Source organism: Onychostoma macrolepis, chromosome 16 (assembly GCF_012432095.1).
Source record: "Onychostoma macrolepis isolate SWU-2019 chromosome 16, ASM1243209v1, whole genome shotgun sequence".
NCBI lineage: Eukaryota > Metazoa > Chordata > Actinopteri > Cypriniformes > Cyprinidae > Onychostoma > Onychostoma macrolepis.
This window is the reverse complement of record NC_081170.1, coordinates 20756300-20768666: the sequence shown is the minus strand read 5'-3', so window position 1 is coordinate 20768666 and position 12367 is coordinate 20756300. Positions and strand designations below refer to the sequence as shown.

The 12367-nt window shown below is 36.2% G+C and overlaps 2 protein-coding genes across 3 annotated transcripts; one reads left to right on the top strand and one right to left on the bottom strand.

The window, feature by feature from the left end:
* Window positions 1–89: 89 nt before the first annotated feature.
* josd2 (Josephin domain containing 2) lies at window positions 90–3328 on the bottom strand. The gene is made up of 5 exons (XM_058747650.1): window positions 3096–3328; window positions 2847–2975; window positions 2109–2234; window positions 1821–2015; window positions 90–786 (listed from the first exon to the last, which is right to left on the bottom strand). The coding sequence occupies exons 2-5, from the start codon at window positions 2966–2968 to the stop codon at window positions 675–677; spliced, it is 555 nt and encodes a 184-aa protein (XP_058603633.1). The 5' UTR covers window positions 2969–2975; window positions 3096–3328; the 3' UTR covers window positions 90–674.
* Window positions 3329–4841: 1513 nt separating this feature from the next.
* On the top strand, window positions 4842–12255 carry ube2s (ubiquitin-conjugating enzyme E2S). Of its 2 annotated transcripts, XM_058747646.1 has the most exons (5): window positions 4842–5178; window positions 5260–5391; window positions 5898–6045; window positions 6135–6325; window positions 10155–12255. In XM_058747646.1, exons 2-5 carry the CDS (start codon window positions 5389–5391, stop codon window positions 10500–10502), a joined length of 690 nt encoding a protein of 229 aa, XP_058603629.1. In that variant the 5' UTR covers window positions 4842–5178; window positions 5260–5388; the 3' UTR covers window positions 10503–12255. The 2 variants fall into 2 exon arrangements, with proteins under 2 accessions (XP_058603629.1, XP_058603628.1); XM_058747645.1 differs by having other exon boundaries at window positions 4842–5391.
* Window positions 12256–12367: the final 112 nt, after the last annotated feature.

The following is a 12367-nucleotide window of genomic DNA, read 5'->3' as shown; positions in this document are numbered from 1 at the left end:
AAAACAAAACACCGTTTGTAGTCATAATGACCATTTCAAACAGCTCTTCCACAAGCACTGCGTGAGCAAAAACAGTCCAAGTAGAAATGTAAATAAATAACAAATCAAATTTATTTAGTTTCCCTCTATTTGGTGGTTTTCACTGAGTCGATGTAAATGAGGCAGTTTGCTAGAGAGCTTGAGAGAGTAAAGGACGTGAGCATGAGATAGAGCTACAATCTCTTATCTCCTTTGTTTATGCATAGTAAGATGTACACGGACGTCTAAAAGGCAATGAACAATACATACTTGAACTCTAAAGTACCATTTCTGTGCATAGTTGTAACAAAGACACACAAATCTTTGATCTACTTCAGCAGTGGAGTGCATAGATAGAGATAAAGTGAGAGATGGTAGTTCCTGAGAGGACAGAAAGAGAGAAAAGAGGAGCGTGACGTGGCTGGCACAGCTATAGTAGTGTCTCCCACAAGCACAGCCAGTGTGACTTCAGATAAACGGCTCCTTCATACGAGGCAACACTAGATCATTCTCTCGGACTTCTCTTCGTGTGGATGAAAGCGAGCTTCTTCCTGTAGTGCTGCTCTCCATAAAGCTTCTTGGTGCTCCAGTGTTTCTCTTTTTCTCCGCCGTTACTCCACATTGAGAGAGAAAGAGAGAGAGAATGTTCAGTTTCATCACTTCCTGGTGTCGTCTGCTTTCAGCCACGTTCCATCGTCGTCTACTTCCTTTTGGACGACAAGGAGCATTTCTGCGACATCCTGAGAAAGCTGCTCAGTGAGAAATGACCTGGGAGGAGATAGAATGAAGAATCAATAAAAACAAAGATCATGATTTATTGGGTTTCATTCACTAATAATCGCACACAAGTGTCTGGCGTTCTCAAAACCAGTTATTGAATCATTTTAGCTTACTTACGTTAGTAAAGCAGGTTTAATTTGTATTTATCAGGGTCTATAAAGTAAGATTATGTTAAAACATGGTTTAAACATTTAAAAAGGCAAACTCGTAAGTAATCATTTAATCAATCTGATGGATCCTTTCACTGAATAAACACTTTTAACTAATGTTATTTTGGAATTAATATATAGTGTTATAGTTTTCATTAATGTTTTGACTTTGATTTTAAACTTTAGTCATTCATATCCATTTTTTTAATATTTTGAGATTTAACTGATTTTTATTTCGTTTTAGTTTTAGTTCAGTTAGTAATTTAATTGCTTTAGCTTATTTTATTCAGTTTAAGTTATCTAATATTTATATTTTATTTTATCTTTATTTCAGTTCAGTTTTAGTTAAGAATAACAACAATACAAGGTCACTTTAAAACTTACTAAAGCTTACGTTTTGTGAGTTTCATTAAAGGTTAAAAGGTTCTCTGTATATAATTTCTTTCCCATACTAAAACCAGAGTGTGTAAATGAATCCAATCAAACTGATTCGATATTGAATTGGGAGATGTGTGCTGATAGGCCCTGTCTTATATGATACGATCACGCCACAATACATACAAATGTAATTGGGCTCCAGGAGATCATGTGATCCATCTTGACTGCAATTTCCTGTGATATTACCAACCATCTGCCATTATAGTCCTGCTCTTTTTCTGATTCAATTACCAGTTCTGCATCATTATAATTGTGTCTGGGCAACATTGCACTGATTATCAGTGACATTTGGATATATGTGGGTCTCATTTATTCATTTTACTGTGTACACACCTGGAAAGTGTAAAACATCTGCACCAATGTTTTCAACGTATAAGTTTGTACATTTTAAGTAATTTTTAAAAACATGTATAAGTAATTCATAGCAAGTCTCACCTGAGTTCTGTTTCTCCGCCAATACAGGCAGGCCCTTTTAATTTCGAGTCTAGATTATAAAACTGTCCGTTGACGTCCCGTACCGCCAGCCAGTGTCTGCGTCTCAGCGGGAGAGACACAATTCCCAGTGACACCCTCGATGGGACATTCAAAATGAAGCCCTGAATTTTGTCCAGGCACAAATTCTGTATTGACCTACAGCGTACGAGAGATATGGAGAAAAATTAACTCACCTTTTATGATCATCACATGATTTCTAAAGTGACACTGAGTCACTGTCACACTCACCTGCGTTTGTCCCACCAAACAGCAGCGAGCCCCCGACTCTGCAAAGCTGCCATGATGACATTGACATCATAGTTTCCCGTGCCCAACACTGAGCGGTGAGGATTCATCACACACTGTGGGGCAAGTCTGCAAAGAAACACAACAGACAGCTTTGGATTTGAGAATACAGAACAAGACAAAGGGGAAATTTGTATAATGACAAGGGTATGACAGGTATTACAAGGAGAAGGTGACTTTTCAGGACATTACCCCATGTCCCCACTTTTCAAAACGCTTATAAATCACACAGAATGGAGTGTATTGAAAATCTGAAATAGCACAAAGCCCCCTGTAAAGGGTAGGTTTAGTTGGTGTAGGGCAATAACACATACAGTTTGTACAGTATAAAAACCATTACGCCTATGGGATGTCCCCACTTTTCACAAAAACAAACGTGTGTGTGTACCTGTTTTTTCTATTCAGGTGGGGACTTAAACCTGAATACACACAGACTCATGGGGACTCGTGTCACGGTGGGGACCTAAATTGAGGTCCCCACGGGCAAACAAGCTAATAAATCACACAGAATTAAGTTTTTTGAAAATCTAAAAATGCAGAAAGTTTCCTGTAAGGGGTAGGTTTAGGTGTAGGGCAATAGAATATACGGTCTGTACAGTAGAAAAAGCATTACGCCCATGGAGAGTCCCCACAAGGATAGCAAACCAGACACGTGTGTGTGTGTGTGTGTGTGTCACGCACCGCTTGCAGATGTCATCTGCTGTCTCCTTGGTAAAAACTCTCTCTTGAAGCACGTTGTTCAAGGCATGGATAGCGCACAGCTCCAGTCTCTGTTTCTCATGAAACACCTCGCCCTCGCTCATACTCACCCTGCCATCACAAGTACATTCAGCTCGTCGATTAACATTTAAGTAATGTTACGCCCATGAACACATAATGTACCCGCGTTCACGCGAGCTGACAGCACATGACTCAAAATCATCACCATACCTTCTGGAAGACAGAATCCGCGGAGCAATGATTTATCCCCAGTAAGAAACAAACGCTGCTTAGACGTACCGTGACACTAACCTTTATTGTTCCACCATACTGTTAATAACTAAACCTACGAGGACCTGTGAAAAGAGAACGCTCTCTGTTTCTCGCCTGTAAGGATCGGCCGGAAGTTGTGCTGTTGTTGCGTTGAGGAAACGCCCCTTGCGGTCATCTAGAGGCACTCATGTGAGCTCCACAGGGGGCGCTAATCATCAAAACCCTCTTGTGAAAAGTGAAATCATTTTTATTTCAGTAGCCTTTCAGTAGGGACAGAGCCAAGGAAATTCATATATTATTCAAAAAAAAATTATAATTTTGGGAAGTTCTGTAGAGACCAAAATTTGATTCCTGGCTGTAAACTGTACTGTAATAATATTTTGTGTAAATGTAAAAGATTATTTAACGTTTTATTATTATTATTATTATTTTTATTATTGTTGTTGTTAAAACAGACACTTATTTTATTATACACTTGCATTACTTTACAGGTTCTTTTTTTTCTTACAATTTAACCAGTTTACTTTCAAATGTTGAACGTTATATATTCTGAACACAATCTACAAAGCTTTTTTACTACTAAAAAAATGTAAAAACTAAAATATATACTCCAAAAATAAGTAGTACAAAACGAAGCGTAGCTTTAGGGTTAGAGTGCCCTCTAGCGGTCGTTAATCAGTACAACAAACACTTTTATTATCGGATTGATTTGTGGGTTCAATCATTGTCAGAAAATAATTAATTTTCATTGACCTTCATTTAGCTTGACTTAATAAAATCAGTTCTAATGACGACCTAAATGACGGGGGTCTACATCTAACTGATAATGTAAATAATCAATATCAAGCATGTATGACTTTTTATATTTTATATGATAAATTTGCTATTTTCTTTACAATGTAATTTATACAAATAATAATTTTATTATTATTATCATTAATAATAATAAATATTGTAATGATAAATACAAATAGTCAGTAAAAACAATAAAGTACAGCCGTTTTTATGTTGTGTTGCACTATTTTCATTTGTTTTCTACACAGCAACACCGCAAATCCTTTGGCAATATAAATGTAAAAACACTGTCATAAAACGGAAATTGAAACATCAACAACAACAACATCAATAATAATAATTAATATTATTAAATATTATTATTACTATTATTATTATTATTATTATAAACAGGGATCTTCAGAAGGTCTCAAAACTCTTTGGGTTGACATTACAGATTTGACTGGCATGGAGGTCTTTACAGAAAACAACAACAACAAAAGAACCTATGTGACTAATGTTTGCGGCGCGCCTATCACAGATTTTAATTAACAGGAAATAGTTGCTGTGAGTTCATTTATGACCATGTGATTCACAACTCAAGTTATTTTAAATATAAAAGATGGCTCGTCGTAACAGGCTACAAATGATTTAGGTTAAACAAAAACTTTTTAAAAAGGACATAGCAGAGTGACACTAAATGCTTCCACGATAGATTAAACGCCTTGTTGATGTTATTTCATTGGATCGTGAATTGAAGCAACATTTGTCCCTGCCTTTGGGAGGGCATGAGTTATTCAAACGCACCTATTACCAAAGAGCATTTTTCGCATTCTCAACTTTCTCTGGTCCGTGAGGTTTCCGAGGTCTACTACGTCAGCGTAACCCAAGCGTTTGATTGGCTAGAGGGATTTAATTGTCGCGCACGTGCAATGCTTCTCATATTCTGATTGGTTAAACCTCTTTCGAACTGCTTCTTAGACGAATTGTATTTTTGTTCCTGTGTCAAAAAGACTGCTAGCTGATAACAGGCTACGGTAGCCGTCTGTGGCAGTTAGCTATCGAGCAAACCAACTTTATCAGACGAAATTGACAACACATTGGGCTTTAAGACTTTTAAACGGCACATTTCATCTGAGGACAACATCGGATAGCAGTTTCACAAAGGAAAGCTCAGGAGAATAGCTAGATATCTTAATTACTCAACAAGCCCATCGCTAGCTTAGCCTGGTTTGGTAGCAACTCTAGCAAGCCGACCGACATTACAGTGAGAAATTGGTTTTGACAACTTGTAAATTCTTGAAACGTCTTGCTATATTTTGCAGTCTTGATTGATTGCAACTTTTAGATTCGTTATCGGTGGTTTTCGTCGGTCTCGTTGTGGATCACCGGATCAGTCTCGTCGGCCGGTTGGGTAGCCAAGTTTTCTCATTTGAGACAAATTTGCTGGCTATTATAAAACCCCACACAGCTGGAAATGGTAAGTTTAATTTGAAAATCGATGTATGGTGCTTCAAACTGTTAGGTTAATATAAGAAGATAGGTTTTCTGTTTATTTTCGTTACTTTTTAGCAGTTTAGGTTGTATGTCATCAGATGGTACAAGCTGTAACTTATTATTTTAGGACAAACTTTATCATTCACATAGTTGATTTCATTTTTTCGTCCTGTTTTTGACTTTAATTTGCACCTTCTCACTGTTTTATGTTTCTAGAACAAATTGTACTTCTCGGATGTTGAAGTAGTAGTCGTGCCATTCGTTGAAGTACGTCTTATTAGGTCATTAACTTTGTTGCTGAAAATAAGTGTATTTTCAGGATTGTTGCTTCCCTAAAACTGCCATGAAACTAGACAGATTAAGTCGTCTTTTTTGTCATGAACGTTCGCAGCAAATGTCACTTTGTAGCTATTAATGCTGTACATGCTTGTGACACTGATTTCTTTTTTTTTTTTTTTTTTTTTTTTTAAATTAATTTACATTTTGTAGAATTCAAACGTGGAGAACTTACCGCCTCAAGTGTTGCGACTCGTCTATAAAGAGGTTTCTGCCTTGGCAGCAGACCCTCCAGAGGGGATTAAAATCTACCCCAGTGAAGAGGATATCACAGAGCTGCACACTGCCATTGAGGGCCCAGGTAAAGTAGTGAATTTTATTAGTTGTTTTCCTTTCTTCTTTTTTTTAAGGGCCAGAACTTAACTTTACATTTTCCCTGTTTCACAACAGAAGGAACTCCATATGCGGGAGGGGTGTTCCGGATGCGTTTGGTCCTTGGGAAGGATTTTCCTGCTGCACCTCCCAGAGGCTATTTCCTCACAAAGATTTTCCATCCTAATGTTGGGCACAAGGGTGAGATCTGTGTCAATGTGCTGAAAAGAGACTGGAAGGCAGAGCTGGGCCTGAGACATGTATTGCTAGTAAGTATCATTTCAACTTTTCCCTGTCCTGTTAAACCTTCAGCAATATCTGAAATGTGCATTTAATTGATTAAATTACTGAACGATAACACCATGAATTACAACAAGGATTTAAATAAAAAGTAATACTAGTGACAATATGCAACAAGACAACAAAATAATTAATAATTGGCTTCTGTGCCAATTCTGATGGAGCATCTTACCCCAAGGTTCTACTTCTATTTATTTTTTTTCACCATATGTACACTGCCGCTCAAAAGTTTGGGATCAGTAAGATTTTTAATATTTTTTGTTTTTTTTTAAGGGAGTCTCTTCTGCTCATCAAGGCTATATTTATTCGATTAAAAATACAGAAAAAAACAGTAATATTGTGAAATCTTATTGTAACTTCTAATATTGGTTTCCTATTTTAATATACTTTAAAATATCATTTATTTCTGTGATGCTGCGCTGAATTTTCAGCATCATTACAGTCTTCAGTGTCACATGATCATTCTAATATTCTGATTTATTATGAGTGTTGAAACTGTTGTGCTGCTTCATATTGTTTTTTGGAACCTGTGATACTTTTTTCGTTGATTCTTTGTCTTAGTCTTTACTATGATTTTTTTATTCATTTAACACATCCCTCCTGAATAACAGTATTAATTTCTTTAAAAAAAAAAGTAAATAAGAGAGGACAATTTACTGACCCCAAACTTTTGAGTAGCATTGTATATTGTAACACAAAATTTATTTTTTAAATAAATGCTTTTCTTTTTAACTTTAATCAGAGAATCCTAAAAAAATATGAAGCAGCACAACGATTTCCAACATTGATTATAAATCGACATATTAGAATGATTTCTGAAGGATGACACTGAAGACTGGAGTAATGATGCTGAAAATTCAGCTTTCATCACAGAAATAAATTATATTTTACAGTATATTAAAATAGAAAACTTATTTTAAATTGCAATATTTCACAAAATAACAGGGTTTTTTTTGTATTTTTGATCAAATAGACATTAGACCATAAAAAAAAAAACATTAAAAATCTTACTGATCCCAAACGTTTCTATTCTATTTTGTACTAACAAACAGATACGTGCACACAACAATAAATACATTGTCATGGATCAGTATGCCCCACTCACCCTTACAGTTTTTATTTAATTTTTTTTATATGTATATATATTAGCCCTATTCGGACGGGACTAGTTTTCTAAACTACGTTTGAGTTTCAATTCTCATCACCTGACGTCGATTTTTTTTTCATGTACCAATTCGGACGGGACTAACATCTAATAAACATACATCGTGTTTATTACAGAGGTGGGAGGGTCTGTTTTGGACATTGGGCGTTTCAGAGATCATGTGCTCTGTATGTGCGCATTGTGTATAGTCATTCGGATTGATTACAATTAATAGCCCATAATCAGTTTTACTACAAAAACCATGGTGAAGCTAAATGGCTAGTATAGCAAAGCCATGTTAATGTGTGGTTGCTTTAGTTTTACTTTAGTTATTTATTTGTAGTAAACCTGTGTGTAATTTTCATAAAGGTGCATATGTAATTAAAACATTATGTAATTGAGTGCAGAAATGAACGCAAGTAATTTTACCTGATGCTAATATTACAATAGCCAGTCTGAATGGTCAACGTGATCTGGCTGTTGATTTTATTTTATTTTTTTTTCTTTGCTGGGAGGCAAATATATCAAACATGAGCGCGGTAAGAGTGTCTACAGTAATTCACGTTGGCCAAAACACACAAGGAAACGTGTTGTGGAAAAAAAATAAAAATCTCACCGGCAATCACAGACACCGCATTCAGACGGGATTAGTTTTCTCAGAGGATCACTGAGTTTGCTGTAAAACAGTAGCTAATTTGCTCTGGAATTATTACAGAGGTTGTGAGAGAAAAACACAGACATGGTGATTTTAATCCCGTCCGAATCTGCCAAGTACCTCTGTGAAACACACATTTCTCTAACGACCCCCTGTAAAACTAGTCCCGTCCGAATAGGGTTTATGTATGTATATGTGTGTGCAACAGACCTTGAACCTCATGGCTGGTGTATGTATTTTTTTTTTTTTCTTTATTAAAAAAAAACCGTATCGATATTTCAAGTGTAGCTGTGTTATACAATGACCACATGGTCTAGAACAGGGGTGTCAAACTCAATTACTAAAGAGCCGCAGCCCTGCAGAGTTTAGCTCAGGGCCTAAAACTATTTTTAAAAAAAATTTTACCAGCCATGAAACTCTTTTTGCAAAAACAGGCAGTCATTACTACTACAATGACCAAACATACTTACAATGTTTTTAATTTGTCCTTTACTTACAAAAAAAAAAAAAAAAACGGATTTGTTTTTTTTTTTTTTAACCGCACCCATGTTAACAGATTAGAGCAGGGCTATTCAATTAGCTTCATTTGAGGGCTGGATTATCGAACTGAAAATTTGAAAGGAGCCAAGGGGGTGAGGGCTGTCCTGATCTCTTTCTGGGGAGACCTATAAAATTAGAAATTAAATTGAAATCTAAAATCTATAAAAGGTTAATATTAGTGCTGTCTGTCAGTCTTTTTCAATTTTTCTGTAATCCTGATTAATCGCATATTGTATTGTCATAATTTCACCTCTAAATTAATGTAGAAACAACATAAAGTGTTTTTAATGGCATCTTTTTACGAAGTAGCCTATTATTAAGTATTTATCTATACTGCTACTGGTATCTCTATTAAATGCATTTTCCTTCAATTTTACCCATTAATTATAGCCATTCAACCTTACAATATAATTGAAAGCCGTTATTTTTAACATTTAATAGACTCTGAAATATTAGCTAAGTGATTTTAAAATAATCTTCACATAACTATAAATTGTGTATGCGTAAACTATGCAGATTAATCTTTATTCAAGCTACAAAAGTTAATCAACGACGAGAGCAGTCGAGTGATTTCTTTTTCTTTTGTTCTTTGATTTACATCAATGACAGACTTCAGCAGGTTTTACTTTAAAAGCAGCGCTGTCTCTTTAAAACCTGATTCACATGATGTGGATCTGACACATCCGATTTTCGATCCGCTACTGGTGCGCTGTCTAAACCGTCTCGGTGTCTATGCACAGCCGAACAAGCAACCTTTCAAACTCCAGCGTACTTCACTGCACCGTTTAGGCGGCGTAATATAAAGAATAAAGAAGGGAAAAGTTAATCTTCTGAAATGAAGCAGCAATATCTTCTCAGGTAAAAGTTATTAGAACCGTGTCTAGGGACAAGCTGGCCATCACACTTCCCTGACCTTAGCAGCCCATTTCTATCTTATTTTGATTCGCTCATGTTGCTTATGACAGAACAGCTAATCACTATGATCTTGTCTTCGGAAAACATTATTTTATTTGCTTACGTCAGAAACAGCGAATCTCTTTAAAAACTGGCTGTTGTTCTCACTACATTGTATTGTTATATTTTGTAAAAGTTTTACCCGCCAACTGGCGACTTGACACTGTTACATATACTCACCAACGCATTTGGTGCTTGGCGAGTGTTAATTTTAGGCCCTGGTTTAGCTTCAACCATAATTAAACCAGCTAATCGGGTCCTTCTGACTTATTTGAAAACTACGTTTTGTGTGCTGGAGCAGTGTTGGAACTAAACTGCAGGGCAGCGGCCCACCAGGAACTGGGTTTGACACCCCTGGGTTAGAAATTGGCCATGGAAATAAGAATTTTGTGACCATCAGATCTTATTAAAAAGTCTTAACTTCCAAAATGGTACCTTTTTCTGTACTGTATCATGTAACTCATATTTATTATAATCCACACCCTTCTAATTCTTTCTTTCACAGACAATCAAGTGCCTTCTGATCCATCCTAACCCAGAGTCGGCCCTGAACGAAGAGGCTGGGAGGTTACTTTTGGAGGACTATAAGGAGTATGCGTCCCGTGCTCACCTTCTAACAGAGATCCATGCTATGGGAGGCACGTCAGGGGCCCCTCAAGAGCCTGCTGATGGACCCCAACCCAAAAAGCATGCAGGAGACCCAAACAAACGTGTAGCCGGGGCTGGTTTGGTAACAAATGGTGTTGCCGCCAACAATTTAAGTAACAGCAGCTCCAGCGGCACGAGCAGTAGCAATACCAGTATAGTTGCAAAGAAGAAAACGGATAAAAAACGAGCTCTGAGGCGGCTATAAGAGAGAATGAATCTGTGTTTTTTGTGTACATATAAATATTGAAGTGTGCAGACCACCTTTTCTCCTCCTTAATCTGTCTTACCATTTTTTTAGGATAACACATTCATTTTGTCATGCTCCTACCAGATCACTCCTTTCGTTTTTGTTCCCTTGTCTCTTTCAACTTGCTCTCAGGACTTGAACTGTCTTTGACAATTCTCTTTGTTTCGTTCACAAAAGGGGTTTTCATCTGTGTTTCAGAGGTTTTACAATTGTTTAGAGTATGAAAACGGTAGTAAAAGTTGACACAGTTCATTTGTGGCCTCTAGAGTTATCATGACTCTAAGCAGGATTTTGGTGTGTACTGTCAGCACAGAATTTATTATATATTTAGATTGCAGGTGTGATGGGACAATTACTGTAATGCTGTTCTGTTGTAGTTGGACTGAACCCATTAAGGTGTTTTTTTTTTTTTTTTTTTTTCCTCCCCCAGGGGTTTAATGAAGAATAGTACATTGCACAGAATATGACCGTTGTCTGAGTTTGTGGTGAAAGAGATCAGGAATAACAGAGAGGGAGTTAAAATGTGGTCTGAATATTAGTCATATGAATATTACGTTTGTTTGTTGAATTATTTTTTTTTTATGTGTGTGGTATTATTTTAATTGTTTCCAGTTTTTACTAAATTTGTCTGTTCATTTCTATTTTGTAGTTCACTTTTCAAAAGGCCTTTTTCCATTTTTAAGTGAACGGCTATATTTCCCTGACACTGATGCTTGAGATTGAGTCCTTAAAGCCTTTAGGCCAGTCAGGGTAGAGCAATGGGGCTAATAGTTAATCATGAAATATGAGCCAGAAGTGTTCAGTCTCATCTTTGAAATGAAGTAGTTTGGTTATACTTTTCAATAAGAACATTAATTCCTTTTATATGACCACAGCTGCAATTTTCTCTGGCTCTACTGGTCTCTCAATCAAAAGGCTGTTAAGGAATCTTCTCTGGTAGTCTGTTGTTGCCCGTTGTTACATTATATGGGGCCTTCAGTTCCCAAAGATACTCTCTAACAAAGTGATATGAACTTTGGACAAGATGTGTTTGCAGAAACAGTTTGCCCATATTTAAAAGTTTGTGGATAAACAATAGGGCATTTTGTGGCCATTATTTAAGTTATTTAAATTAATAAGAAATAAAGGAATTTTAGGGAGCAATTTGATTCTTCCTTTTATTTATTAAAGAAAAGCTGTGTTAGTCTATATTTGTTCTGTTCTTGTGTGTGTTTGTTGGACAATTGAAACTGGGGAAGGAAATTAGTTTATCTTTGACTTGGTTTTTCTTTTTCAATTAATTTGCCAGTTAAGGGAATAGTTTACACAGAAATGAAAATTTACTCCGCTTCAGGTCATCCAAGATATAAATGACTTTATTTCTTCAAAATAGGTTTTGAGAATTGTAGCATTACATGACTTGTTCACCAATGATTCCAGTGGAGTGAATGGGTGCCGTCAGAAGGAGATTCCAAATAGCTAACAAAACAATTATTCCAAAAAAGTGAAAAGTTTGTAAAAAAGAGAAATCAATAAGATTCTAATTTAAAATCATCATTTCTTGCTAAAATATGCGTTCTTTATCCATAACATTGCTTTCTGCAGTTAAAGCAGTCTTGTCTGAATCAGGAGAGAAATATGCACTAGTCAAGTGAAAATGGTAAATAAAAATAAAACAATTTTTTTCATTGCTTCACAAGATGTTAATTGATAGACTGGGGTTGTGCGGGTTATTGTGATGCTTTTATCAACCGTTTTGACTCATTCAGATGGCACCCGTTCACTCCAGGGGATGCATTTGTGAGCAAAAGATGCTAAAATGCTACATTTCTCCAAATCTGTTC

What these genes read in the sequence shown, in the direction of transcription:
- josd2 (XM_058747650.1), bottom strand. Translation starts at nt 2,968, where the DNA reads ATGAGCGAGGGCGAGGTGTTTCATGAGAAACAGAGACTGGAGCTGTGC. An exon ending in GCAGATGACATCTGCAAGCG is followed by an intron (nt 2,235 to 2,846) that starts GTGCGTGACACA and finishes GTTTCTTTGCAG; the next exon opens with ACTTGCCCCACAGTGTGTGA. An exon ending in GGCGGAGAAACAGAACTCAG is followed by an intron (nt 787 to 1,820) that starts GTGAGACTTGCT and finishes ATCTCCTCCCAG; the next exon opens with GTCATTTCTCACTGAGCAGC.
- ube2s (XM_058747646.1), top strand. An exon ending in CACTGCCATTGAGGGCCCAG is followed by an intron (nt 6,046 to 6,134) that starts GTAAAGTAGTGA and finishes GTTTCACAACAG; the next exon opens with AAGGAACTCCATATGCGGGA. An exon ending in GCCTGAGACATGTATTGCTA is followed by an intron (nt 6,326 to 10,154) that starts GTAAGTATCATT and finishes TTTCTTTCACAG; the next exon opens with ACAATCAAGTGCCTTCTGAT.